Source organism: Dunckerocampus dactyliophorus, chromosome 5 (genome assembly GCF_027744805.1).
Source record: "Dunckerocampus dactyliophorus isolate RoL2022-P2 chromosome 5, RoL_Ddac_1.1, whole genome shotgun sequence".
Taxonomy (NCBI): domain Eukaryota; kingdom Metazoa; phylum Chordata; class Actinopteri; order Syngnathiformes; family Syngnathidae; genus Dunckerocampus; species Dunckerocampus dactyliophorus.
In genome coordinates this window covers 15588542-15616424 of record NC_072823.1, presented here as the reverse complement: position 1 = coordinate 15616424, position 27883 = coordinate 15588542, and the positions used below count along the sequence as shown (strand labels likewise).

The window sequence follows — 27883 nt, the reverse complement described above, 5'->3', positions numbered from 1 at the left end:
CGAGGGATAAATGGAGACGGAGGCAGTTCAGTTGCAGTTCAGAAGATTTATTCCTGACAAACCAAACTAATACAGATATCTGGGCTTATTTGCTGTCCCTGTTCGCCTGCTCGGATAAGCGGGCCTTAGTACAGCGGAGCTTCAAAAAGCACCCATTCTTTCCCTGCCCAGCCATTTATACAGTTTTAGAATGTGCATGGGGAGGGTGATGATGTGATCCTCTACATTAAATCTATCTAATTAATCTTATTTATTATGTATTGTGTAAAACTAAGACATGAATAACATCAAATTAAAAGTACAAAATGAATGCCGACCCACCATCCACCAGTTCAGGTTCCAGCCAAGTTTTTCCAGAGAGATGATTACATCGCTGTTTGATGTGTGTGGTAAAAGGCAGTGCGCTAGCATGAATTAACTTGAGACAAATATGCACATTAGCACTCAATAAGTCATCAAAAGTTACCTTTATGCATTCCCACATAGTATCAGAATTTGAGACCAAATATGAGGTGAAAGAAAAATGCTAAGAATACAGTAGTAGTCTATCTGTGCGGCGAGAGCAAGTTAGCACACACAAAATGGACATGCATCAAGTCAGACGGATGTAACAGAGAGAATCCGGACACTTTTCAAAACAAAACAAAAAAAATGAAATAATGGAAATTATTTTTTCTTTCTCTGCGGCCCGGTACTGGGCCGCGGCCCGGGGGTTGGGGACCACTTCTGTAGACACCTGATCCTGCCTCTGGTCCAGCTTGGGCACTACTGTAAGCGGAATGTTGACTGGACTTTGTTCCCTTATTGTACATCAGTGCCGTTCATACAGGACACTGACGCTGAAAAATGAAAAGAAAATGCCAGTTTTTACCAGCACTGTACTGTATTCAGCCACTTTGAACATGCTTATGGTGAGGATAAAGGTGGTAGCATTCCAGCCGCAACCGTTGTGAAGTTTAGCAGTCTAGGATGGCTCACTTCTCCTACCCTGTTGTGTCGAAAGTCCCCTGATGTCCTGTACTGAAATCCATAGGATAGGTTCTTGTTTTGACTGATCCTAATGTAAAGCTTGAAGATCAGTTTAGCACTAAAAAATAACATGGACTGATATGAACATTGATCTGCAGACGTTGGCTGAGATATCCTGGCTGAGATGTCATCAGGATTCTTGCTTTGAAGACGACAACCGAGGACAAGAATCTCTCAAAGTTTGAGGATCAGATGAAAATGATGACTGGCAGAACACTGAACGTACACCACATGAAAAAAGTCAGTACCCCTGTCACATTTCAGCAACCATTTTTGTTACAGTATATCTTCTCAAGGAACAGTACTATAGCAACGAAATTTATATAGCGGATATACCAAGTTATAGCTGGCAACATAAGTGAGTACCAAGATACTGTAATTGTGTCTTGCCTCCAAACCAAGCATGGTAGTGGCAGTGTCATGGTTTAGGGCTGCATGAGTGCTGCCAGCATGGGACAGCTACTTCAAAATAAATAGTGTATATATTGTCAACTTAGGAAAAAGTCATTCACATTATAATTCAAATAGCAACAAACATAAAAAACATTACATTTGACATTTAAACTACCAAGACTCCTCCTATTGTCAGTCTTGATATCATGACATCTGCCAAAGTGACATTGCCATCAACTGACCTGGCGTACATATTACAGTGTTTTCGGTTGTTTAATCAGGTCCTCTGGGTGCCCTTTTGTGGGTCTTGTCTAGGGCTGGTTGAGACAAGTGCTCTCGTCGACATGATCTGCATTGGCGTCCTGCTCGTGGATAAAACTGTAACGCCGATACACTGAGCCACCTCTACTCGTGTACACCACGTCCACCTCGTCCCCGCTGTCCGGTTCAGGCACACCGTGAGGCATGTTTGCATTGCCACTCAGTCTCTCGTAACTCTGCTTCCAGCAAAGCCTTTTCCTGGCTCGGGCCTTCACCAAAGCAAAAACCAGTAGAGCCAAAGCCAGCGCCGCTAGCAGGGCGATAGGTGCGGCAGCTGAGGTGTGTTTGAGGACTCTTGAGGACATGTTCATGTCTGTTACAAGCTCGTCGCCCAACTTGAGTTGTGGGGTCTCCACACACAAAGCTAAAATGCAAAAAAGACCCTTTAGTAGCGTGTGGTCGTCAAAGTATTGCCAATGAAAATGGTGTGAGTACCTGAGCGGCTGTCACAAACACAGCAGTGTGAATGGTTTCCTCCTGCCTGACAGCAGCGGGCACAGCGGCTCTCCACAACGTGAAGGCCAGAATCTTGGTGACAAATAAGACACTGGTCAGGTCTGGGACCATTGCAGTGTTTGCATGAGCTGTCACATGGCGCACAGGTTGCCTGCAGAGATAGCCAATACAATCATATTCATCTCCTCTAGCAAATACAACTGAAGCATTACAATGTACAGAAATATTGTTAGTCATACAACAAAAAAGCAGCATTAGCCAACTCTGTCATCCACATCCGTTTCTCTCTCGAGAACACACACGGGCACCCACTGTGGATGTGTTGTATAATCAATGGACTAGTTCCTCCCACCAGTTATTAATGTTAACAGCCACATTACACAACAGAAATAAACAAAACAACGCAAAATAACAGTAAACAGTAAATATCAAAGTCGATGAAAATGTATGATGTTTTAGTCTAATTTAGCTTAGTCAGGTGCCAGACATGGACGTGTTGTATAATTAATGTGACTGTTCCTCCTCCTCCTGCCAGTTATTAATGATCATAGCCACCTTACACAATAGAAATAACTGTAAATAAAAATAAGTCAAAGCCCAGGGTGCATTTCCTGATGTTTCTCCTGCCAGTTATCAGTGATAACCACTACAGCACACTTTTGTTGAAGAGTCACATGATTCTGCTGCCTTATAGTGAATAATCTATTATCAAATATGGTTCCTTGCCCTATAAAGGTCTACAAATACAATACACTAAACTACATGCTACTAATAGAAACACTACACTAGAAGTATAAGTTAGCTAAGAATAAAGATGTAGTAGTATCACACTGGTACTGGCACACCTCTTCACTAAAGTACTTCCCCTCCTCACAGCGTGGATAGCAGACTTTGTCCTTCAGCGTGCTGCCAATGTCGCACGTCACACAGCTCCGAGGGGAGGCGTCTGCCAAATACACACACACGTCATCTAGTAAGGATAACTGTAAAAGCAGCCACCAAATATTGACACACAGCACAGCACAAGTGATTGACTTTGTTTTCAGTCAAATTTTGTGTTGGATGATACCTGTGCAGGTGTGACAACTGATGTGGCACTGCTTGCACACGTCATCCAGCTGGTAGAAGCGTTGTGGGCAACGCTCCACACACAACTTGGTTCCCTGCAGCTCCAGAAGAGGAGGGAGACAAGCCCGGCAGGACTCGGGACCCGGACCTGTGCACATCTCACAGGAGCGGTCGCATTTGTCACAGTGGGCGCCAGCTTGGTAGTACCTTATATAAAAGCACATTGGTTGATATGTAACAAAACACAAGTCAATTTATACATAAGATGCAATTTTACAATAGTAAAAATACGTATACACACACATATGCACAATTCAATCACAGCAATAGGTTTGAGAGGTAGATTGAATGAGGCAGATTCAAAGAGAAAATATGTTGCCTTGCTGGAAATTACATAATAACAATCAGGTTAATTGAATAGATCGAATGGGAACACATTTTACTCAACACATTCACTGAAAATCTCAAGCATTTTGAAGTCATCAGACTAAAGTCTGAGTCCAGTCCCGAGTCACTGACGTCAAAGTCCAAGTCATGTTCCAAGTCTTTGATGATACTGTCAAGTCCAAAGTCATCAAAATTGTGACTGGAGTCCACACCTCTACTGACTACATTATTTAACTACGTGAAAGGAAAAAGATGCTGCGCCGATAATCAAAATTAAAACATGAATGTGTCTGATATTATCAATAAAAGTGACCACTGGAATGGCAGAATAGTTGATCATTTTACACTATTTTTACATTGGCTCTAAATAGGTTGTGTAGAGGTGTACCTAATGAAGCATACGTACATTTCGGTGAAATTGTACAGTATGTTGGAAGTAGGATTAAGATCATAATTGTGCTGTTGATGATTCATACTGTGACAGTAACATTCATGGTAGACATGTTGACCTTAAGTCAATTCCAGGGAGGAGAAAGCAAACAGACAATAAAAAGAGTCAACAATATGGGAAACAACGACAAGGCATCCATTGTCATACCCTGTGGGACAATGGCTGACACACAGATGAAGGAGTCGCAAGTATCCAGGGGCGCACGTGAGGCAATCTTTAGGTGACACCCCTGTACAGGTGGCGCACACGCCGTCACACGGTAAACAAAACCCCAGCTGTGTTCCGTCGGCCTCCTGCCTCGTTGTGTATGTACCAGCCGGACACTCCTTCATGCAAGTCCTGTCTGCAAATACACAAATGCACACACACACTTCTTTTGTAGCCAGACTAGTACATTTTCATCTAATAAAATGTCAGATGCTTGTACATACGGCATACAAATTGACAAGAAAAAAAGTTCTTCTAAGAGTCACATGAGAAATCTTTTCAAATCGACCCGCATTATTATTGCATGATAATAACATTTCATAAATTAGAGCTATAATCACTAGATCCCATCAATATGCCAATATTGGCTGCAGCCAGCAGAGGCGCTGTTTATTCAGTCTCAAACATCTCGCTGTCTAAAGAAATACAACATGATGTCAACTATGGGATGTGTGGTTCAATGCTCTACTAGCATATTATCCTCTGACTTCAAACCCAAAAAGAAAAACAGAAGAACTCACTGTGAAGGTATGTGGGGACGTCACACGTCAGACATTCATCGCTGTCGGGCCCCTCGCAGGAGTAGCAGTGGTGGTGGCAGCCCATGCAGGTGAACTGGTCGTCGTGCAGGAAGGTCTTCGGTGGGCAGTCGCTATCACCGGTCACCCCACATAGGAGTGTGTTTGGATCCAGCACAAGGCCCCTTTCGCACCGGGTGCACTGGTTTGGGTCTGGTCCGGAGCAGCTTGCGCAAGTCTGGTGGCACTCTGGACATAATCAGTCACAGTCATTCAGCAGCATATGAGGGTCAGTATAAAAGCTGTACCACAAATTAAAGTTATTGTTTTCGGATGAAATTAGATTGTAGACTATACATCTACTGTGACTGTACGTATGAACTGTTTCCATTATAATACCTTAAGTAACTTTTTAAGAACACTACCTGTTACACCACTGTATAATTCAAGTACTTAAATAATGGAGAGGAGAGGAAAGTGTTTGCAAAGCGATACTGCCACCTAGTGGCGTTTAAGTAGTATCGATGGAATTAAAAAATGCATGTTTGTCAAAAAAAAACGCTATAGAAAAGGCAAAACAGGTCTGGTGTTTATCCTGGATGATTCTGAAGTTGACTTTTAAGGTATATTTTTTTCCAAAAAACACCTAATTGTACAATTTGTGGGACATTTTGACTTCGGAGGTTCCACATTAACATGCTCTAGAAGAGGCTGTGACTAATGTGTGTGTTGACATTATTAGCATGATTGCTAACGCTTACCTTGACACTCTGCAGCTGCGTCCTCATAGTAGGTGCCAGCCGGGCAGTCTTTTGAGCATGTGCCCTTATAGAGTTTGGGACTGAATGTGGAGCAACTCTCACAGTCATCTGCCAAAGGTCCAGAACAGCTGCCACAAGTCGGGTGGCATCGACCGCAGCGTCCCACCTCAATGTCCTCATGGTAGCCCATGGGACAATTAGCTTTACATGCACCATTCAGCATCAGGTATAAGAAAGTACATTCTGAAGGGATATGGAAGAGAGGTGGTAAACTTTGGGTTTAATGACATAAAGGTGTATTTATTTCTTTGTAACTCACTGTAACAGGTCCTGTCATCGGAGCAAACGTCACAATGAAGGGGGCAGCGCCTGCAGGTGCCGTCTTCTGCAGGGTAAGTGCCCAGTGAACAGTTGAGGGTGCACACGCCGCCCTCCAAGTAGTGGCCATCAGCACAGGACAGACACTTTGTGCTGGCACCATCACATGTGAGGCAGGAACTGTCACAGGCATCACATGACCCCTCTTCTGTCTCAAAGTAACCCCTGGAGGAACACAAGATTCACTCAATTATCTTTTAATAGTACTGTGAATGCTTTGTGGCAAATAAAAGGTCTTCTTTCATATTATTATATTCTACTTGTCTCAACTAGAATATAAGGAGGTATGTTTTCCACAGAAAAAGGTTTCAATAAGATGTCTTCTATTCGGAGTCTAAAGATTTACATGCAAACCAGCAGGTGGCGCCAAACGACTTCTTTCCAGTGAGAGCAAAGCTTTTCTTCCTGTCACTCACACACACATATACACACACACACCAGTGACCTGGAGAGGTGCTGCCGCGAGTGTCTCAAAGGTTGGGCAAGTTAACAAACAACAGAGGAGTTGGTCAATGAAGCAGAGTGACTGAACACCTGTCCAGCTAAGCAATAAGAAATCCTTTTTATTGCCATCTATCATTTTTTTGGCCTTGAAAAAGAGGGTCATAGTTGTCTTACATTTGGGTCAATATGGATTTACAAGAACATAGACGGAATCGTAATAATGCAGCAATGATGTCATGGCATCACATCAAAGCCTGTCCAACCAGATAGCTCTGATGTCATCTAGATACTTCTCGGAGCGACATCTTTTCCCAACATTCACACCCAATTATGGAGGGAATTGGAATTTGTAATTCTGCATGATAAAATGCAAAATGCTAAACCCTTTAATGGCACACAATAGCATCACTATTTCTCAACAGATTCTTACTCAATCAAAGAGTAATGTTACTCTGGTATCGATGAAGGATCATACTATGTATCCACTCAGTTTTTTTTTTTTTATGTCATCCTCATACTACTCATAGCCAATGAGCAGCATGTTTTCATGATATGTGGGATCGTAGTCCTCGGGCAATATCTTTCTTTGGCATTGTTACTCAACAACAACACATAATAGCTAGGGAACTGGCATGTGAGGCAATGATAAAAGTGTTTTTGCAGCTTACTCTGGGCAATTTGACCAGCACCTCCCCTGGTGGAGAAATAGCTTAAAGCTGCCTTTGGAGCAGCTGATGCAGTTATCGCTGGAACCCACGCAGGCCTCGCAGTTAGGCGAGCAGTTCTCACACAGCTGAGTGGCAGAGTTAGCGTAGGAGCCGCTGGGGCACTGCAACACACAAGAACTTTCCTGGTCCAGGAAATAGCCTGTGACACCACAATGTCCAGTGAGTGACATACTGTTTGGAAATGAACTGCATAACAGAAGATGCTTGATACCTTGGAAACATGAGGAACAATCCAGTGCTTGTGGACCAAAGCAGGTCTTGCAGGACATGTCACATGTGTGACATTTCGCATATTCAGCTGGAATACAAAACAGACAATGGAATTTATACATGCATAAACCAAATACAAACAGTACACACCTTTGATGAAAATCCTTGCTGAAATGTGATTGGTGTAGTCACTTTAGTGAGATACTGTATATAAATATGATATTAAAAAAAATGCTTCAGATTAATAGCATGGTTGATAATGACATTATTGGTGCTTCAAAGATCAATGTGGGTGCAGGAGCTAAGCTTTCTGGAACTGTGCCACTAAAGCGGCTCTTGGATGAGCACGTGGGTGTGCCTAGAACGCAAAGGTCTCTCAAGAGGATTCAAACCTGTGCCAGGAGCAAGCCTCCACTCTGCTCAAGTGTTCTCGAGAAAGACACCAACCATCAAAGAATGAACCCAGGTCATCAGTAATCTCGTATGTCTGGTACTTACCTCAAATACTAGCGTCTATAAAGGGAAAATTAGCCACATTAATGTCTATAAATAAGTCTTACCATCAAAGTAGTGCCCCATTGGGCAGTTAGCCAGAGGGCACTGCCCATACAGAGGAAGGTTCCCCGCAAGACAAATGTCACAATCTGTTGACCGAGGCCCATGGCATGTCTGGCAGGAGCTGTGGCAAGATTCACAGCGCCATCCGGTGGTGTCACTGAAGGTTTGTTGTGGGCACTGTTTAACACAATGGTCTCCTAACAGTGTAGAGACAACAGACACTTGACAATTGATCTGTATTGGAAAAAATATTTAATTCAATTACAGATTTTTATTGAATATTTTTTTGTTATATTGCATCTAATTTAGCAGTTTCCCATACACATAATTTTCAATAATTGTAACGTAAGCCATCGAACTAAGTGACGTTTGTCTTTCATGATTATTGACTGCATTTATAATTGACAGTTTTACACAAGTGGCCATAGTGAAGACAACCTAACCTGCCAACTTTAAATCATATCACATGTTTGCATATCACATGTTTTACATTTGTGTACACCAACATGATTTGCAATACAAATGAAGACCTGTGAGTGTCAAGTGATCATTGCCATGTCCACAGTGATTGGATGTACAGACACTATAGTACGGTATAGACATCAGAAAATAGTAGTAAGCAAAGAACATGCAGAAAACATCAAATGTGGTACCATTTAAGAAGTAACCAGGCTGGCAGGCAAGACAGCGTGCATCACTTCTGCAGTCTGTGCATGGTGTGGGGCAGGGAAGACACACACCCCTGCCCCAGTCCTCATATGTGCTTCTGGGGCAGTGTTTGCGACACTGGTGTCTGAAACTGTGAGGGAAAAGGTTAATAAACGACCAAAGATTAATATCCATCACAATATTTACTCATACTCAATAAGAATCCAAGCATAGTCTACGTGCGCAAAACTCAAACAATTAATTATTGACAAATTTTTAAAAGCCAATATGTTGGCCTTTTGTGACATTTTAAATGGGCCTTTCAAAGTGACACAATAGAAGATGAATGCTGATACAGGCCGTTGCCGCCCACGTAAAGCTAGATGAAATGACACCGGAAAAAAGATAAAAACATCCACACCTGCAAGTTGTTTTGGCAATAGAATTTCCAATAGCTTTTTTTCCCCGTCTTATTGTGCTTCTGTTTTCTTTCCTCTTAATACAAATAATTATTTGGCATTTTATTTGCAGCTCAGAGGGAATCATTAACCTGTCCTTCCTGTCCTCTGGGGCTGATCTGAGCTAAAAAAAAAAAATAAAGAAACTGTCCTTTGACGACATCTCGCAGGGTCATAATGGAGAAAGAAGAGGAAGATATTTGCATCTAGTTGCATTTTATAAGTATTCCTGGAATTAATAGGTGTGTGTGTGGAGTATATTGTAGGTGTGTTTATGTTAGCATCTGCCTGGTAAAATCAATGTGTGTATGTAATTGATACTCATTTAATTGTATTGCTTCCCAAGTAATAAGTAGCCAGACTCTTTTTTTTTTGTTAATTTTTTTGGTTCTATGGTTATCATACAGTTTTTATTGTTGCTATCACTACTAGTACGCTTTTGTGATAACATCAGGATACCCTGAAAAAAAACAAAGAATAAGACCACTGCACAACTGGAGTTAATCCTTAAAATGCTCCCTAAACTGAAGCCACAATAGATTTGGTGACGTCTCATGTGACGTCACGCATAATGATGGTTTGAACATTTGATGCATACCTTTCCACAAAATATTAGTTGGAGGTTCCACTTTCGTCCTAAAAAGACAAATTCTAAAAGGTAAGAAACTCAACAACCACAATCCACTAATCCTCTCAGTGTGTGCCAACTTCCCCTTATGAAAGTCTGACCGCTGGCAGCCCAGGCCACAATCTCTTGCGGCGTTGCCGTGGCACTAAGATGCACTAGTTGTTTGAGGGGGAACAGCTGGAGGCGCCACACAGCATCCATCAAGTCACGCAACAATAGCAGCTGGTGCAGACCCAACGCTGTCTCTGGAAACGCACCACTTGAGAAACTGCGGGATGTTTGAGGATCCCTCTGTGCAAATATTAAACTCTCCATTCCGCCACGGCACAACAGCATTACCAAAGCAACACGGTGTCCTTTCTGTGTGCATGTACGTTACGTAAAATATGCTGGAGGTGCACCATGAAGTTAGGCGTCAGGCGATAAAACAAACTTGAGTGTTATCTAAGTCATTTATTATTTCCTTAGAGGTGAAGGTATGTGAATAAATACCAAGTATCCATCATGTTTTTTTAAAGTGAGGCTACTCGACCACACTCATCACTTTTACATTAGTGCCTTAGATCTCAACAGAAAAGGCAATTACCATATACCCCATAGGACATTCTCCATCTGTTTTTGTTGAAGCAATCAGGGACCATTAATTAAGTTCTTAAACATTTTCATTTGCCAAATGCTGTTTTCTTCTTCACCCTTACCTAACATTAGTTAGGAAGAAACTAGCACAGCACACTAGCTTGATAAATACTGCCTGGGCTGCACAGGTACTTTAGTTTTGTTTTGTACTTATGTTATAGTCCTCAAATATCGAAAACATTTAAAAGCAAGACTGAAGTTTATATACTTTTGTTTCAAATAAAAGTACCGTGAATACATTTTTAAGACCTTTCAAAATTGTATTTAAGACTTTTTATGAGATTTTTAAAGAATTTTAGACGTTTTAAGGCCTTAAATTCAAATGATTGGATTTGAGACTTTTAAAGACTTTTCAAGACCCCGTGGGGACCCTGATGAATGTAAATGTCACATTCCAAAGTAGTGAAGTAAAACGAGTGACAACTGTTGACTTTTACTTTACAATCACCTGCTGCTGTGATATACGAGTGGTTACAACAAGGTGGTGCACCTGATATTAACGCACCAGCCACCTTGCTCTCTTTGCACACACCTACTATTATTATTTGTTTGAAGCAAACCATTCCCTCTAAGCTCCACATTGGCTCAGGTAACAGTGGCTCTTTCTGAATAGAGGGTAACCTGACTCACATGATACCAGAAAGTGGGGGGGAAGCAAACAATCGGAGGTCTGTATAAGCTCTCTAACTGGTGATCCATAGTGAAAGTGAGATATTTTGGTGGGGAGTAAAACATTAAAAACATAGAAAACAACTTGGAAATACTGTATACAGTATAACTTCATTTGTAACACAAAGTCATTTTAAGGGGTCATTATTTCTGAGCAACCTGAAATGGAATTTCTGAAGTCGCTCTAAAAGTTGTCCGACCAAGAAATGCTTTCTGTGACTTCAGCTCACTGAGCATTAAATGATTAACTCTGCAATTATGTTTTACTTTTCATGCTTTTTTTGTGATGCCACCATAGACGGGTACCACTGATGGCAAAAAGGAAAGGTGTGATGATAACCATAGAACCAGAAATGAAAGCGAACGTAACTTTAGATATGAAAAACATGACATCGACACCTTCACACCGTCACAGCTTAGCAAAGGCTCCTCACCCACCCGTGCCTACTATGTCTGAGACACTGTGTCTGAAAGATAAGAATAAGTCAGTCAAGATTGCATTCTACCTAAATGTTGTGTTTAGTGTAATGTCAATGCGATATTATCCAACACAGTGAGCATGCGTGTGGGGCGTAGCTTAGATGCTCCAAGCAGGGAAAGGTAAACAAGAGAAGCACTCGGAGAGCACAGAAATTAGCACCATAGTTCCCCCACATATTGGGATTCACACCAAAACAATAATCCTACATTTTTTGGAAGAGTCTTTGATATTTTGTAGAAGCTGTTGGAAACTTGTCCTGTATTTTTTCCCAAGTGCTCTGACCATTTTTTGTGGAGTTATATGCACAAATGCCAAAAATGGTCCTATCTTGCAATGTTAAAGAACCTTTAAAAAATCCCTGGATCCAGACAGTGATCCGGATCATCCCCAAAATGTAATCACTTTTTCCATATCCCATTTCCAACAATTCCTGCAAATTTCATCCAAATTCATTCAGAACTTTCCAAGTTATTTTGAACACAAACAAACAAACAAACAAACGCGCTTGCGCTTGGCAGAGGTACCGTAATTAATTGATTCACTTTTCATTATTTACTATGAAAATGCTTTGATATTAGAGACACTTGATTTGAAGGTTCCATTATTTTTGCAATATTATGAATCCATTTTTAAAGCAAAAAAAAGAACAAACTTTCTCCTCCAAGGTCTTCCCATTTTATCTTAAAAGTCTAAAATTAAATGTTACATAACCAGAGTAATTTCCGAAGACACCTTCATCATGAAAGAGGGGCATTTGAGGAGAAATAAACTGTCACTCACTCAAAGATAAAATGAAAGGAACAAAAAACTCACAGAAAATAACCTTCGGCACAGCTGTTGCAAATCTCAGGCTTTTCTGTGAAAAATAAAGGGAAGGATGACGAATAAGAATTTCTTCAGAAAATCTAACAGTAGATGCACTGAGTAATGTCGCAAACGAGCTTTTAATAGACATAAATGCCCTTCAATGCACCGATACATAAGAAGGTCAAAGTACGAGTGACTTTTACCTGTGGAACATGTTTTGCAGCCTATCTCACAGTCAATACACTCGCCTGTATCAGGATCCTGAACCTGTCCTGGAACACAGACATGCAAATCTTACCATCTGTAGCATTTTTAATGACTTCCCTATGTCGTTTTTGAGTTACATGACTAATACAATGAATTAGGTGAATGATCACATTTAAATAATAGTGTGTCTAATACATTTCTAAAAGGTCTAACATGCAACTGTACAAAAGATTCCGCTTCCCGTTTACCTATATCACAGAGTGCAGTTTGGCAGAAACCATTATGGAGTTTGTAGTGTTCTCGACATTTGGCACATATGTTGCCATCTGTGCAGAGTTCACAATTGGCTATGCAGGGCAGGCAGGCATAGTGACCCCTGTCAGGATACAGTCCCCGTGGGCAGTGTGTCCGACAGCGACCTTGGTGGAGGAAACGTTCCTGTCCATCTTCATCTGAGCAGGAGGAAAAGAAGACAACACACCTGTTTCCATCCAATTTTCAATCCATTTTGTTCTCCAAGGACAATACAGTACCATTAACCTTAAGAAATCCCTACATGGAATCCCTTTCCCAAAAATGTTGTAGATAAAAGGAGTTTCTATGTGGTTTTCAAAATGTGAGATGTCAGTGCAACACAGCACTTTAAAATAAAAAAAAGCCAACTTCAGTGCCATTGAAAGCAAAATGAATCAAGTAAGCCACTGTCCCACACTTTGTCTCAAACATGATTTTAAACAAACATACAGTACAGTATAACAATAATTTAAATGTAAAAAACAATACATTTAAATTTATTAGACTAGAGGGGTCTCCATTCGTGCGAGCACCGGCTTGAAAATGTACCAGTTTAGGCAGGGTACCGTAAATCACTGCACCTGTGTATTAACTGCACCACCATTTTCAGGCTCACGGCGGGGAAAAAAAAAATTTTAGTTCATAAATGCTTGCCAACTCTTTCATTTCAAATCAACATGCGTACAGGTACTGAGCAATTTCAAAAAGAAGATGAAAGGAGAAATCTGCCGTCCATCAATTTATCTGCAATGGAATTCATGTAAGAAAAGTTTGCCGTCAACTTGACGATGATGTCCGCTCTCCAAAGCCGGATGACTGACTCGTCCACACCGTGCTGCCGTCCTGCTGCCCGGTTCCCAAACTCTTCTGCATACCGGCAGACGGAGAGTTTGAACGCTGCGGTGAAAGATCGTTGTGGCATTTTGAGAGGGTACAGGCCCGGTCACACCGCCCGAACTTTGCTGTAGCGTCCCTTGAACAGTAGGAAGAGGGGACCGAATTTCGACAACGCTCGTCACCGCGCACAAAATGAGAAAAAAAAATAGAAAACACGGGCGTTGTCCTAACGGTGCACCGCTGAAGCCGGCGTTGCTTTAGCCTTGATTTAACGGTAGCGAATGTTGGTTTAGCGGTGACACGAGCGGTGATAGAGCGGCGTTCTGCGCATGCGGATCAGTTATACATGTATTGTACAGAACACATAACGCTGCATTGCTTCAGTGTGAATTTGAATAAACTCCAACGTTGTATTGTATTTTACATTGGAAGCTTAGGTTAGCTTCAGTGTATAAAGAGATCGTTTCACTGTGTGAAAATACAGACAGCCGTCAGATAAATTAGAAAGAAATTGCATACACAAGCATTTTCAGCAACTGCACAGCAGAGGGCGCTAAAGTCAAAGCAACTGTCTGACCCACAGACGTCTATTTTAAAATGGGCTTCTAGTCAATTTCTCCCCGTACCGAGTCTGGTCACAGACCTGTCATCATGTATAAACCGCACCCTGATTTTTTGCTTCTTACCAGTAGAAAAAAAGTGCGGTTTATACACGGTGATTTACGGTAATGCATATACAAAAAGCCTAAAACCACTAATGTTCCCAATGTCATCATTATTTGAACCAACATTACTAACACCTCTATAGTCACCTTTACACTCGTATTACCCAATATACTAGATATAATAAGAGTAAATTTGCCATTTAAGACATAAATAAGGCTCATCATGCTTGTGTGTGGAGCTGAGTGGTGGGCAGAGTTGAGGGTTCAGAGTTGATTTTTAGCTTGGCTTGGGTTACGACTGCATCACTAGCCTGTGTTTTTATTAGGGATTATTGTACCTGTTGTGAGATCATTCAAACCTGCAATAAAAGCCTGTTGTTCCAGCCATCAAGTCTGGCACTTGGGTGTCTTACTGAACATTACAGTAACGATACTGACACCTACAGACCTTGGTAGAAGACTACGTACCATTCACAGCATCTTTGCATGCATCTTCTGAATGCCTTTTATTTATATTTTGGTTCATATAGCCATTTTTATGCTTGAAAAGGCTTAATTTGGGCAAAAATTATGTAAAATTTGATACAATATGCATATTTTGTGGCTAATAATAGGCTGTTTTCAACCACAAAACAACACAGTTAATTAATTTATATATTTTGGCAAAACTGTGATAGTAATTCAAAACGCAAAGTGGCGAGGGACAACTGTACCATAGTTGATTAAAGTCAGGCATGCTCAATGCCAACTGGTTCCCTTGTTCAAGACAGTGCATGATATGTCGCCTGATAATGTACTGGCTAGACTCACAAAGAAGAAAAAAAAAAATTTAACCCAACTGCACAAGTCTGGGCCGCACGGTGGTCTAGTGGTGAGCATGTTGGCCAACACAGTAACGGTCTGGAGATCGGGAAGACCTGGGTTCGATTCTCCCTTGTGTGGAGTTGCATGTGCATGTTCTCCCCGTGCGTGCGTAGGTTCTCTCCGGGTACTCCGGTTTCCTCCCACATTCCAAAAACATGCATGTTAGGCTAATTGGCGACTCTATATTGTCCATAAGTATGAATGTGAGTGTGAATGGTTGTTTGTCTATATGTGCCCTGCGATTGTCTGGCGACCGGTCCAAAGTGTACCTGGACTGGTGTAGCTCGCCTGCCGCCCAAAGTCAGCTCCAGCATGCCCCCGCGACCCTCAAGAGGAGAAGCGGTATAGAAAATGGATGGATGGATGGATGGATGCACAAGTCTGCTATGATGACATCTCAGGATTGTTACGCTTGTGTCACGTGATCATTGTCGCTATTCTAGAGTAACGTGACCCGTATGCTGGCTTATCGTGATGGTCTTATTTTTGAAAATCAAGATTTATCTATTTATTTCAGTTTGCAGCTCTATGAATACATAGTACATCAAGAACATAAGAGATTTGGGGATATTTCACATCTATTATCAAGCTTAACGTTTTGTTCTGACAATTGAACAAATCATTATTCAGAGGTATTTGGTAGTAATCATAATTTAGAAGTATGTTTACTCCCTGGAAATCTGGTGGTTGGGATTTGGTTCACCGCCGTGGCCCGTATTCAATTCACCGTCAATGAGCTACTTTTCTAATGGACTAATTTCCCTCATGTCATTATAAAAGCTATCTGTCAAGAACATCAAATGCGTACCTCAGAAACAATCACTAACTTTACATGCACACAGTATTCCAGTTAAGGTTAATATTCTCTTTAAGACAAGATGTGTTTGCATCGACAAGCAATATCAACATTCGAGTTTATTAATCAGCATATTCCAAATATTGTTGGTAACGTCATAATGTCAAAACAAAAGTCAAATGTAGTGGTTTCCTGGCAAAAAGCTGAGCCCGGAAGACAAAATGCTTACCTTTATGTTAGATTTTGTTGTTTGGGCGGTTTAGCGCCATATGCTGATCAAAACCATTTATAAACACATATTATCAACAACAACAAGACGACGAAAGGAAATCATTATGCTACCTGTCAGCATCCCTTTTATGCCCATCACAAAATGGAGAGTTTGGATGAAGGTTCGCAGCCAGGTATGGTAAGCAAGGGTAGCAATCACAGAGCTTATAGATGTGGTCTGGAAATAAAACTTTCATAAGACTCGGGCATTCTTTGACAAACTATGGTGCATTATGGAAAAGACACAGTGCGTGTCCCGTGCCTCTGCAAATGCTGGTTACCTTGGTGCTATAAAAACGTGCAAGTTGCACCGAGTATCGTGTTGTGACTAATCAATTTGCTGTCCATAAGTGCACAGTAATAAAATGTGTTTACCTTTTCTGTCATAGCATCATAGGCTTCATTAGCTGTTAGCTGATTAAAGTAATTTCCGGCATCTGCTTCGTTGTTATGTTTTTCCAGATACTCATAGAAAATATTACTGTTCCGGTACTCACGCCCACCGATGCATGTCTTTAAGGATATATTTTTCTCCGTTCAGTGCCACAATCCTTTTGCGGGTTGAAATCGCTTTTTAATAACCGGAGCCCTAATTTGGAAAAAGGCTTTTACATGTCTCATAAGTTTTCTGAATATGTACTATATTAGGGTTAATACAGAAATATTGTGCATATGTAAACATAACCCATGAGTATAGTGTCTAACGAACAACCTAAAATTTTGATGCAAAGCCTTGCGCCATTGTACAAAACTTGCTTGCCCCTAGTGGCTCATATTCTCCAGGGGCCATGCAGCGAAACCTGAGGCAACCCTAGAAGCAGCCAGGTCACAGCATTAACTTAAAAAGAGAGTAACCACAGGCGGCACCTTCTATTGAAATTCCTCCACACAAACATCTGTGATGACCACTTGACAATACACTGCAAAGAATGTTAAGGACCTTGATTTTTGATGCTCTTTGACAAACATCAAAGCTGCTGACCAAAGTTCTGCACAGTATATTACACATACAACAATACTGCAACGTGACTTACAGACAGATATACCCAGAATACACACAACTGTGACAACCCCACAAGTGTGTGTGAGGCAGAGAGGTGAAACCCAGTGAACTACACATGTAATTCTAGCCAAAGGGGATATTTTTTCTCCTTTCCCTCAGATTAACAAAGAGCCTATTCTAACAAGATCAGATTACACCAAAAAAGCTGGAGAAAAATGATCACACCTACATTTTTTAAAGAATTTCAATGGTACCGCTGTGACTGGAGATGCTGGAAAGGGCACCTCTGATTATTTTAACAAGGGTAAAAGTTAAACCACAAAGGAGGAAAATGAGAGGAAAATTAAATTTAAAACACTTATATGTGAGAACTACACTGAAAACCCACAGCATTTCAGTATGCGGAATTAAATTATGGAACGGATTGAGTAATGAACTCAAACAATGTACCAAGATGAGCAAATTCAAAACACGATGCAAGCAGTTGATGTTTGCTAAATATAAGGCAGAAGAGTCTTGATTATTATACTTATTGTTCTGTCATGATTGTTTTTTATTCTTTATTATTTATTTATTATTCACTTATTATTATACGGAAAAATATTACGTGGAATACAGGAAGTGAACAACATGTACTGTACCTGTGGTCATCCGTTACATCTCAAATACATCTGACAGGAATGTTATCATCTCTCTTTTCTGTTATCTGTTGTTCTGTTCTATCTCAAATAGAAGGAAATACATGAACCAATAATAAAACAATAATCTAATTATGCCATCTATAAAACAATAATCGAATTATGCCCTCATACACATAGGAGTAGCAAGGCTTCAACAAGGATGTAATCGTCACTCATTGTAAAAAAAAGTATGAGTCCCATTCCATATGCAAACGTATATGCTTTTTCATTACTCAATCAAACTTTGCTGTGTTGCAAGCAGGACATCCTTACTCACCCACGCCACAGGTAGTACATTCAAACAGCTCATGTCCCTGGCACTCGGAGCAGGTGGGATGGCAGAGGACACACTGGCTCTTCAGCATAAACTGTCCACTTGGGCAAGGCGATGATGCTTTGCAGCCAGCAAGAGAAACACAGCAACATAGGAGGAAAATGAACTGGATCGCACCTGAGAAGAAGAGCAATGCGAAGAAGGACCTCATAGCTGTGGCAGGTGACAAATTACGTTAACAGCAAGTGGGGAAGACAAGGCAGTGCTGCTGACCGACGCAGTGCATGCCGCAAGTGAAGCACTGACTCACTCGCTCACTCACTCACTCACTCACGCACGCACGCACACACACACACACACACACACACACACACACGCACACACACACATACTAGCCCACTAATACTCTAACTTGCTAGACCTGTTCATTCAGTAGGAAGTGGTCAATATGCGCACATTAGATAAATAGATTTGTGCGCTTAAATATATGAATGCGTATGCATTGGTCAATATGCACAAATGATCGATATACTGTATACATATATGTAGCTTAGCATGTTTATACACTGTATGTGAATATGCACTGCATGCAAGCATTCAAAATCTGTGCGTGTGTAATCAGCTGACCCACCCTTCCCATAAAAGTAAATCTAGGTCGGACCCGGTTTATGAGTGTAAGTAGTGGGACTCTGTGGTTTAGTAATTTAGATACTAAACGAACACAATGTGAATTATTAACGGGGAAAACACAAAATAGTTAAAAATAAACAGGACAAAAATGAAAGAGAAAAAAAAGAGTAATAAGAGAGCAATAAGAGAGTAATAAGAGAAATTTAAAAATTAAAAATATACATCCTTCATACAGTTTGCTACTTTGGGGGCTAGCTATGTGGTTTGGCAGAAGAATGCCTGCCACCAGCGTTTGTGCATAAACAATTCAAATAATTAAAATATTGTAAAGTGTTTACAAATGCGTTTTTCAAGTAGTTTTAAATGGCAGCAAAGCCACCACTATGTGTCACAACATACCCGCTATATTGTTTTGTTGGGAAGTCCAAAATTGCGATTTGCTTTTTACTCAGGCACTACAGCGGCCTCTCGTGGGCTTCCGGGTCCTGCTCACGCTTGCGTACGTGCGTGCTCCCCAGTTCCAGGCCTACCGGTGGCTTACGTCACACGGCAGCCGGAGGGGGTGTGGCTAATGCTCTGCTGCAGCGGAGGACTATGACATGGGGATGAGCAACTGTGAGAGAGAAAGACCAAGAGAGGTGGGAGGGAGACGGCCAGCCAGGAATTAACGGTTCGTCAAGGGGTCTGGACTGAAAACGTTACAATGGGGAACAATGACTGACGACAGAACGGTAAGACACACTGGGTTTTAATTTTTGTAGAGGAGGGGGGTTCCCATCACGTCTCGACAGGCCGAGCTCTACGGCTGCCGAGCACAATAGGTTAGCACTGCGGACAGGTGCACCTGTCATTATATGCGTCTACGTACCTCGATGCATTCAACTTAGCTTTTATTTTAGGCTTGAGGCTCAAACATGCACGCACATTATGACGAGTGATCGTGGAGACTTGGGCGCCGTAGATAATGATGTGAGGCTCTGTGTGCTTAGTCACATTGAGCTTTTTGTGTTGTACAGTAGCAATATAACATGTGACAGTTGTATTTTTGGGATGGTGGCCCTTTTTCAGAGCACTAAAGCATTAGCTCACTGAACTGGAATGTGTACCCACACATACTGTATATAGAAGATCAATAGCACTTTTTGTGTCATAGATATGATCAGCTGCATGTCTTAATATAGAAATGCAGAATTAGTAGTTTATAAACTGGTCCTCATGCATTTCTTCAACCAATGGCCTGGTTTATGGTGTCTGTCATCAATGAGTGTCTCAAGGTATGACGAAGCCACTAATTCAACACATTCACTGCACTATATTTTGCAACCTTTTATCATTTTTACATTCCACATCTCTATCTCCAAACTCTCAAACAGACAAATCTGTCAGTCAGCTCGTTTGTTTACAACCTATCACCTGCTTTTGATAGAGAGATCTTCTGATTTGGACAAGGCTAGAACAGAACCAAGCCGGGCCTGTGGGTGCCAAGCTAAGCCGTGCCATGCCGTCTTCCACAGAAGGCTCAAAATGAAACAAGAGCGGGTGCGTGGTACCCGATCAGTTACCACAGTGAATTCAGTTACTGTCAATGACATTTACTGTAGAAAATCAAGAGAACAACAAATGATGGTAAATGTTGAACTCAGCTGGAGCTTTCATGTCACTCACGGCTGATACCTAGTGACATTCCTTTGCAAAGACGCATGCCAACTGCCCACTGCCCTCAGCAGAGAATTCCCCTATTATGAGATGTTATGGTTAAAAAAACAAAAAAAACAAACAAAAAAAACCTTGTTAGTTTCCTAAATAAAAAGCACCTGATTGACATGTCGGAACTCAGCAAAGTTTAGAACTTCATTTGAAGTAAAAATGAGTGAAGAGCCTCATGTAATCACTGTTCAATCACTACAGTGCTTTAAAGTGAACCCTGTGCTTCAGACATCTCTACAGGTGGGGAGGCAAAGTCAAGTGTCTGCCAGAATGTAAAGAGAGAAGTCATCGAGAGGCCACAGAGGGGCTTGTCTCACAATGTTTGGCTCTCAGATTATATTTAAAATAGTAGTAAGGAACTATTTTTCTCAGGTATGTCCTACACCTGAGATGTTTGATTTGTCAAAAATGCCAACAAATGTATAGTCATGTTAAAGATTTAGGACAGATTTACTAAATGACATTTGTGTCACCCACTATAGGTTGTGCTCAAAATGCTTTGGAAGACATGCTAGCATACATCTAATACAGATATACTCAAAGTTTTATAATCTTTAGACAAATGATCAGTGATTTATGCATACAGTAATTACTTGCTAAGTCCTGCCCGTACCCCTGCAAAGACGTTTTGGTTGATGGTGGCTATGTTTTCCACTAACTAAATTTGCCAGGCTTGTGCATGTCCATTTTTAAATAAAATTTCGTGGGGAACACCCTAAAGTTGTAGCTTGTTGCTGCCTTGTTTGTCCATACAGAGAAAGTAAATGCAAATGGGGAAATTGATAAACATTTTATAAAAATATTCTCGAAAAATATACACTTAAATTTGTGCAAAGCTTTAGAATCTTTGGAGTTCATTAAAAGCATTCTTACCTTGATCTGTTTCAACTGGCAAAAGAGCCAATTAGGTTCGACCCTAAATGGCGTAATGCTGATGTAATTATTGGGAGCCCATTTATTTGAGAGGCTAAGACTGAATCCCAATTCTACCCCTTTGCTCTTCCCGTTCGTCTTACCCCTTGTCTTACCCCTTCCCCTACCCCTTAAAACCTAGGGCCAAGGGGAAGAAGCCAATAAGAAATGGGACACCACTTGATCCTCATTACATCATCACCCTTCACCACTTGCTGGCTGTGACATGGGCAGATGAGATAATTAAATAAGTTTCCTTCCATAAATAAAGTAAATAAAGTTTTATTTATTTATTTTTCCTTTTTCCTATTGATTGTGTGCTATTTGGCTTAGTGAATAAAAAGCAAAAATCTTTACATTTATTGATGCAATACACCAATGGCCCATTTTGTCCAGTCACGCAGAATTGGATGTAGCTTATCTAACTTTTCTAATGTGGATGTCAGCCTCAGCACATATTGCTACAAATCTTCAACAAACTGTAATGCCCGTGCTTGTGATTAAGGAAGATGTAGTCACAGATGTAATTCCAATCGCGTTACTAATGTAAGATGTTTTAATGACATCCTTATTTTGTTTCCACAGTTAGACAAATGTGACAAAGGGCGCTCTTATTTTGAAGGCCGGAATGTGTTGTGTGTGTTGAGAATGGCAATTGACGGTTGATACGCGTTGGGCGCGAGAATAAACTTGCCTCTCGTCTTTTTTCACTCAGAACCTGCACGTCGTCAGTGGGCATTGTAAAATGGTTCTTACATTAAAGCAGTAAAACACAACACGGTGAAAATATACTCATCCAGATCGGCCCGATCTCGTGGCGGAAGCCGATATTATCCGATCTTAACAAATACAGCGGATCGGCACCCGACCCCGATCCTGAAGATCAGATTGGGACATCCCTAATTGAAGGTCCTCCCTGCCTCTCACACTCCCCCGACAGTTCACCGCAACCCCCCAGGGGGAACTCGCCCCACTATCTGAGAAGCACTGGTTTAAGGTATACTGCATTATTATTCAGTCACACTGAAGGCTGTTTCAACTATAAAATGTTTGTGTTAATGCAGATAGGGCTTACAGCATGAATTGTAACAGATGGTATGTAGTTTTAATGAGAGAAGGTTGTGCTTAACCAGAGTTTCATGTACCACCCCTGCCTGCGTGGCTTTGACATTTTGATGACTTCATAACAGGCTTTAGTATGATATTTATCATGAAATACTGTCCCAGCAGTCTGCAGAACCTAATTAAAGGTTACATTGCTGTACTGTATAGGGGTTGATCTTTGCTATTATTATGTAAAGCAGTTAATGGTTTATGGCGTTTTAATTAACCCTATATTGTCACCAACAATGATCTATCAGAAAAATGTCCATGTCAGCCAAAGCTGGTTGTATACTTGAGGCTTTTTTATAACAGCATTTTAAGCTGCCTTGGTTTTTAGCTGTGCAAAAGGTCCAAAACCATACAATAGAAGTACGAATCCCCTTGAGGTTGTGCAACTCTAAAATTGCACAAAGCTTTGGAGTTCAAACTGCAACACATCTAACATAAACAATAGGAATGAGCAAGTACACCACTATCTTTATCCGTATCTGTATCTGTTCATCCATCTAAATTATTTGTATCGTATCTGTCCTCGGAGTGGGCGTGGTATAAACCCAAAGTGGGTGGGGCTTGAATTGGTACATTATTTTATGTCTGAAATTGACATGGATTGATCAGAAGTTGCTATATTTATTGCTTATTATTCAGCTATATGTGTATTGTGTATGTGTGTAAGTTATCTGTAAAACTTTATTATTTAATTATTTTTTAATGATGTGTGTGAAGTTGGTGGTTCATGCAAACATCCAGTGATGGCAAACAGGGGAATAATCTGTCAGCCTTGTTCACTGTAGTTTTCTCAAAAGCACCACATTCAGAACCTCGAGCAAGTCCAACTGACTTTATAACACTAGCCAAATTAGAAGCAAGCAGACGGGAAAAAAACAAAACAAAACACAGACAGTGACCGACACAACACGAGCCGTTTGCAGCTCTGTCTTATCAAATGCACCATGTACGCATGGACACACACACACACACGTAAAGAAACTAGTTTACCAAGTAACTTTAGATACGAGCTGAACTGAGGGAAACCTAAAAAAAACGGTCTGTAGTGGAGGCAGTGACCAACGCCACACAAGCCCTTCTCAACTGTCTTGTCAAATGTGGTGGCTTTGTGTGACTGGCCAATCACAAAGCGTGAAGAGTGAATACATAAGTAGTTACCCAATGAGGATTTTCCTTAATCACGATTACGGATAATGACGAGCTGTACTCCTTTAATGCTTGTACTTGGCAAAAATGCATTATCCATAATGGATACTCGTCCAAAAGGAGTCTCCGTTTTTTTGCACTTATTCTAATAAGAAGGACGACAGTTTGTGTTCACAATAAAAGCAGCCAGACTTTCCACACTTATTGTTACTTCTTGTCAAAAATGTTTTATTGTTTAATTAATGTTTGCTTCCCCTTGTCTGTCAGTCTGGAAACTGCTTGGCTGTAGGAGACATCCGCCTTTGGCGCATTTTCCCCATAAAGGCCAAACTGCACAGCAATCCCCAGTCTTCCCTCGGTTCAGCAGCAAGGGGACATTTTTTCAAATCAAACAGAACACAGTTGCACAGTATATCCATGGTGGCTCAATTCAGATTCATGAAAACCCACAGTGTAGGTCATTTTCTCTCACTCTGAAAAGGAGGTCAGACCTCCTTTTCTTTGCAAAAAAACACTGTTTGAAGCTCTCCATTTTGTCTGGCACTTTCACTTCTACTGAAGGAGGCCCTATAAAGGAAATGCAGGTTAAAATCAGTTGCTCAGCTGTTGCTCACTCAAGATCTTAAGATGAGAAAACAAATGTTCAGCTCTCTGCGGGTGTCTCATCCAATTCTTGACAAACAGAAGAATGACAGCTTAACGAGTGAAGGCGGTAACTGTGCCCTTTTTTCAACTGCAGTAATACCGCACCCTTGTCTGTCAACTGAAGCAATAGAGAGGACATTGGAAATTAGTTTGGTTCAACAGGGAGAGTAGATTCAATCTTCTACACTGTGCTTCTCTAATTAGTGAAGTAGTATTTCATTACTTGACTGAACATTTACCTTATCTTGTTGCTGTCTTAACACCGGACACTGCTGTATTATACTCCACAGTCTCAACTTGGCTGGATTGGTCTCCTCTCGCTTAAGTCACGGGAAATCCTCGTTCTCATCCGTTGTTGTTTGTTAGCCTGTCAATTTGCATAGATTTTTGGACAAAATCCTATTAAATTCTAATGAGAACATGCTCAAAGGACCCGACTGACCCGAACACACGAACGTGAAGTGTCAGTTTGGATTTCAGGTGAGCTGGTGAGAACTTTTTAGGATCCTGTGTCCAGCTCTCATTAGGAAATCCTCCCTCAGCATAAACTGAATAGCAATCTGCTATACAGATAATCAAGAATACACACCTCACTAGCATTTTAGCTTTGTCAATTTTACGAACTCACACATTCATTAATGTGTTTTTTCTCCTTTTTGCAACTTCTTCAAATCACCAGAAGGGGAAAGATAATTTTGCATTGGAGGGAATTCACTTTTTAGCCTCAGCTATGTGCTTGTGACACTCTGTTGGAAAGGTCCTAGATGAGAGGGCAGGTTTTGGTTGCAGTGACAGCAGATCTGGGGTGGACTGACATTTAAAGGGGTTATGATCTTTTGCTGTGTCCCTCAGCAACCACATCTCTGTTTTGGCCGAACGCTGTACACACAGCTGAGCCGAAGAATTAACTCGGCCAGAAGGTCATATGTAACAAATGTTGGCTTCTATGTTTTCTTGTGGTGTAGATGAGCATTTCTTTTGTCTTCCTCTGGTCATTAGTGTGCTTTCTTTGCAACATTGATTGAAACATACCTCTAATATTCATATATAATACTGTATATAATAATAATAATAATATTATTCATATAATATTCAATATTCTAACAACAATTTCCAGCTCCATGCACATGCTGCGCTGGTAGTGTGCAGCGTGGCAATGTGTAAAGTGACATTATTGCTTCCTGCAGCATTTCTCACACAGCATGCGAAGCATGGGAGTCTTCACTTAAAAGCCCAGGAGTTATAAAAGGAGGGCAGCCACGTCCCGTCTGTGTAATGATGTTTGCAAATTGATCAAAATGACTGTGGCCTCCCGATTTCTGCATTTTCCAGAAGATACCCTCTGGCCAAGAACCGATAAGCAGCTGTCTGTGACTACTGCACAGTCATTTCCCCTCAAAGGCAAAAACCAGGTGTTTGGAAGATGGTGGCGTGTTTTATGAGGCCACATGTGTACACCTGTTTATTTTTTGTTTTTTAAACAAAATGTATTATGCTATGCATTTTGACCTTTGGTTATCATGCAAATTATGTGCTACTCAAGTTCACACTTGCCACATGGCTGAAAGACAATGTTGAAATGTATTTCATTATTTATTGTCACGTGATAGTGATGTATTATCATTTAACAAAAATCTCTGGCTTTGTGTGCTTTTTGAAGGCAGAATGGGATGTCACATTTTTTGTTTTTGGTGAATTCACTGTGCAGTTACTATGATTTATGTAGCCCATGAAAATGAAACCATCTTCTGAATGTGTTTCATCACTTTTCTCTTAACCATACCACCATACCATACTGGAAATTACTATAGCACCAGCACAAAAAATACAAATAATGCAAGAAACTTAAATGTAACATTTGCCAAATTGAAGCTATAAATATACCTCTCAGAATCTGCCACAAACCTTCACATGCATGTATTTTCCTATGACGGAGACGAAGGCGTACAAGTGTGAGTACAGTTCACCTCCCACTTGCAGCATATCTGCCCTGCACGTGGGTGACTATTAACTCACTGCGCTGGGCTGTAATGGCCATGTATATGCAGTACATGTACATTCATGACAAAACAGCAGGACACCTCAGGAAAAGTAAAATCTCATCACGGCTGATTGCCTTTTTACAGGAGAGTATTCATTTTGCAGAGGCGGTAGTGTCATGTAGTTGAAGCAGCATGTGGTCATGTGTGTTACAAGTCAGGTGAATTCCATTTCCTGTCTCCATCATTTGCGAGTTCAGTTTCTTCATTTTTTACTATTGACAATACAAATGAGCCTTGTTGGAGCCTTGCATGACTCAAAGCTCAGTCCTCACAGGTCTGTGTATGACATGTAAAACGATGTGGCAATTTTGTGACCACACTGTGGTGACTAATACATGATTTAATGCAGTTACTAATGTATGGGCTCCTCAGCAGAAAGCAGATAAGAGGAGAACACTTATTGGCGGCAAGGTCATTTTTTCCCAGTGGCCCTGAACCCTAGTGCTTGTATTTGAACCACAAGATTAAAGATAAAGCCTGCAGTAACATTTTGTCTATTTATGTTGCAGTTTGTCAACATTTTTGTCAGATCTGCTTTTGAGAAGACAATGGCATGGATAACCGGCATGAAAATATAAATGATAATGATCACTTTCAACACTCTGCTAATCATAAAGTACAACTAATCCTCAACTTTTCAGGGATTATTGCTGTTAAAGCAAGAATCACCTTGATTTTGAAGGCTATCTTGTCCAATATGTTTAATAACAATGAAGTAAAAGATATTGGGCCAACTTTGTCAAAGTTGCTGTAATTAGTCGATGTTTCTCACTGTGAGTCAGTGATTGCTTTGTGGTAATGATGTACTGTATGTGGCCACTGTTGATGTTTTTCTATTGGCAAAAATCTAATATTTCTAGTACCAAAGCCCTTAATACAGTTGATCCTCGTTTTACGACGCACTTCCATAAATTATTAATGCTGTACAAAAAGAAAACGAGAATACGTAATTGCTTGTTGCTACACTGAGGAAGGACAAAGAGACTTTATTTCTTTTTATTTAACTTTCTAAACGTATATCTCCCAAGCATGAGGCAGACTGTTCTGTTCACAGAAAACAAAAGTGAAAGTGAAAAGTGAAGTGAAATGATTATTAATTAATTAATTATTATCAATTCTCAAAAAGTGGAGAAATACCATTTTGTAGTTAATGCTTTTATTACTATATTTTATACGTGTGGCCTTCAAGTTCCAACTTGCACTAAAACTCAACTTACTACGCCGTTGTAGGAGTGGGCCTCAAACATAGACTGAGGACCAGCTGTGTATGAGTAATATAAACCATTGCTAGTCGAACGCATATTCAATCTCAGTCTCCTCTCAGATACAGTTGTCTACTTGCAATGACCAACAGCCACATTCCGAGACGGACATACAGGTGACACTCTCCTCCATTGTTGCCAGCAGAAAAGTAGCAATGCTTTGGATTGTCTCAAATTATATTTTATTTTGGGTATTGTGAACATGATATAGTGAATTTTACTTCCACTACAAATATGTCCCAACCAATCAAATGTGTTTGTCTAAACAGGTTACATGACCTCTGCTGGTCGTGTGTGTCG

The 27883-nt window shown here is 40.8% G+C and overlaps 2 protein-coding genes across 5 annotated transcripts in view; one reads left to right on the top strand and one right to left on the bottom strand.

The window, feature by feature from the left end:
* Positions 1–60: 60 nt before the first annotated feature.
* On the bottom strand, positions 61–18401 carry LOC129181450 (proprotein convertase subtilisin/kexin type 5). 2 transcript variants are annotated; one of them, XM_054776668.1, is made up of 16 exons: positions 18130–18401; positions 12692–12895; positions 12440–12508; positions 12243–12285; positions 8563–8708; positions 7912–8106; positions 7353–7439; positions 7082–7280; positions 5911–6134; positions 5592–5834; positions 4834–5079; positions 4253–4448; positions 3269–3474; positions 3045–3145; positions 2179–2350; positions 61–2107 (listed from the first exon to the last, which is right to left on the bottom strand). In XM_054776668.1, the coding sequence occupies exons 1-16, from the start codon at positions 18335–18337 to the stop codon at positions 1734–1736; spliced, it is 2913 nt and encodes a 970-aa protein (XP_054632643.1). In that variant the 5' UTR covers positions 18338–18401; the 3' UTR covers positions 61–1733. The 2 variants fall into 2 exon arrangements, with proteins under 2 accessions (XP_054632643.1, XP_054632644.1); XM_054776669.1 differs by lacking the exons at positions 12243–12285; positions 18130–18401 and having other exon boundaries at positions 12692–12735.
* The window catches only part of otud7a (OTU deubiquitinase 7A), a 41007-nt gene continuing 31352 nt past the window's right edge, over positions 18229–27883 (top strand). Inside the window, exon 1 of one of the 3 annotated variants that reach the window (XM_054776671.1) lies at positions 18229–18348. The gene's annotated coding sequence lies outside the window, so the exon portion shown is untranslated. Of the gene's footprint in view, positions 18349–19340; positions 19488–27883 lie in introns of those variants that run through there. The other 2 variants (XM_054776670.1, XM_054776672.1) reach the window with 2 other exon arrangements.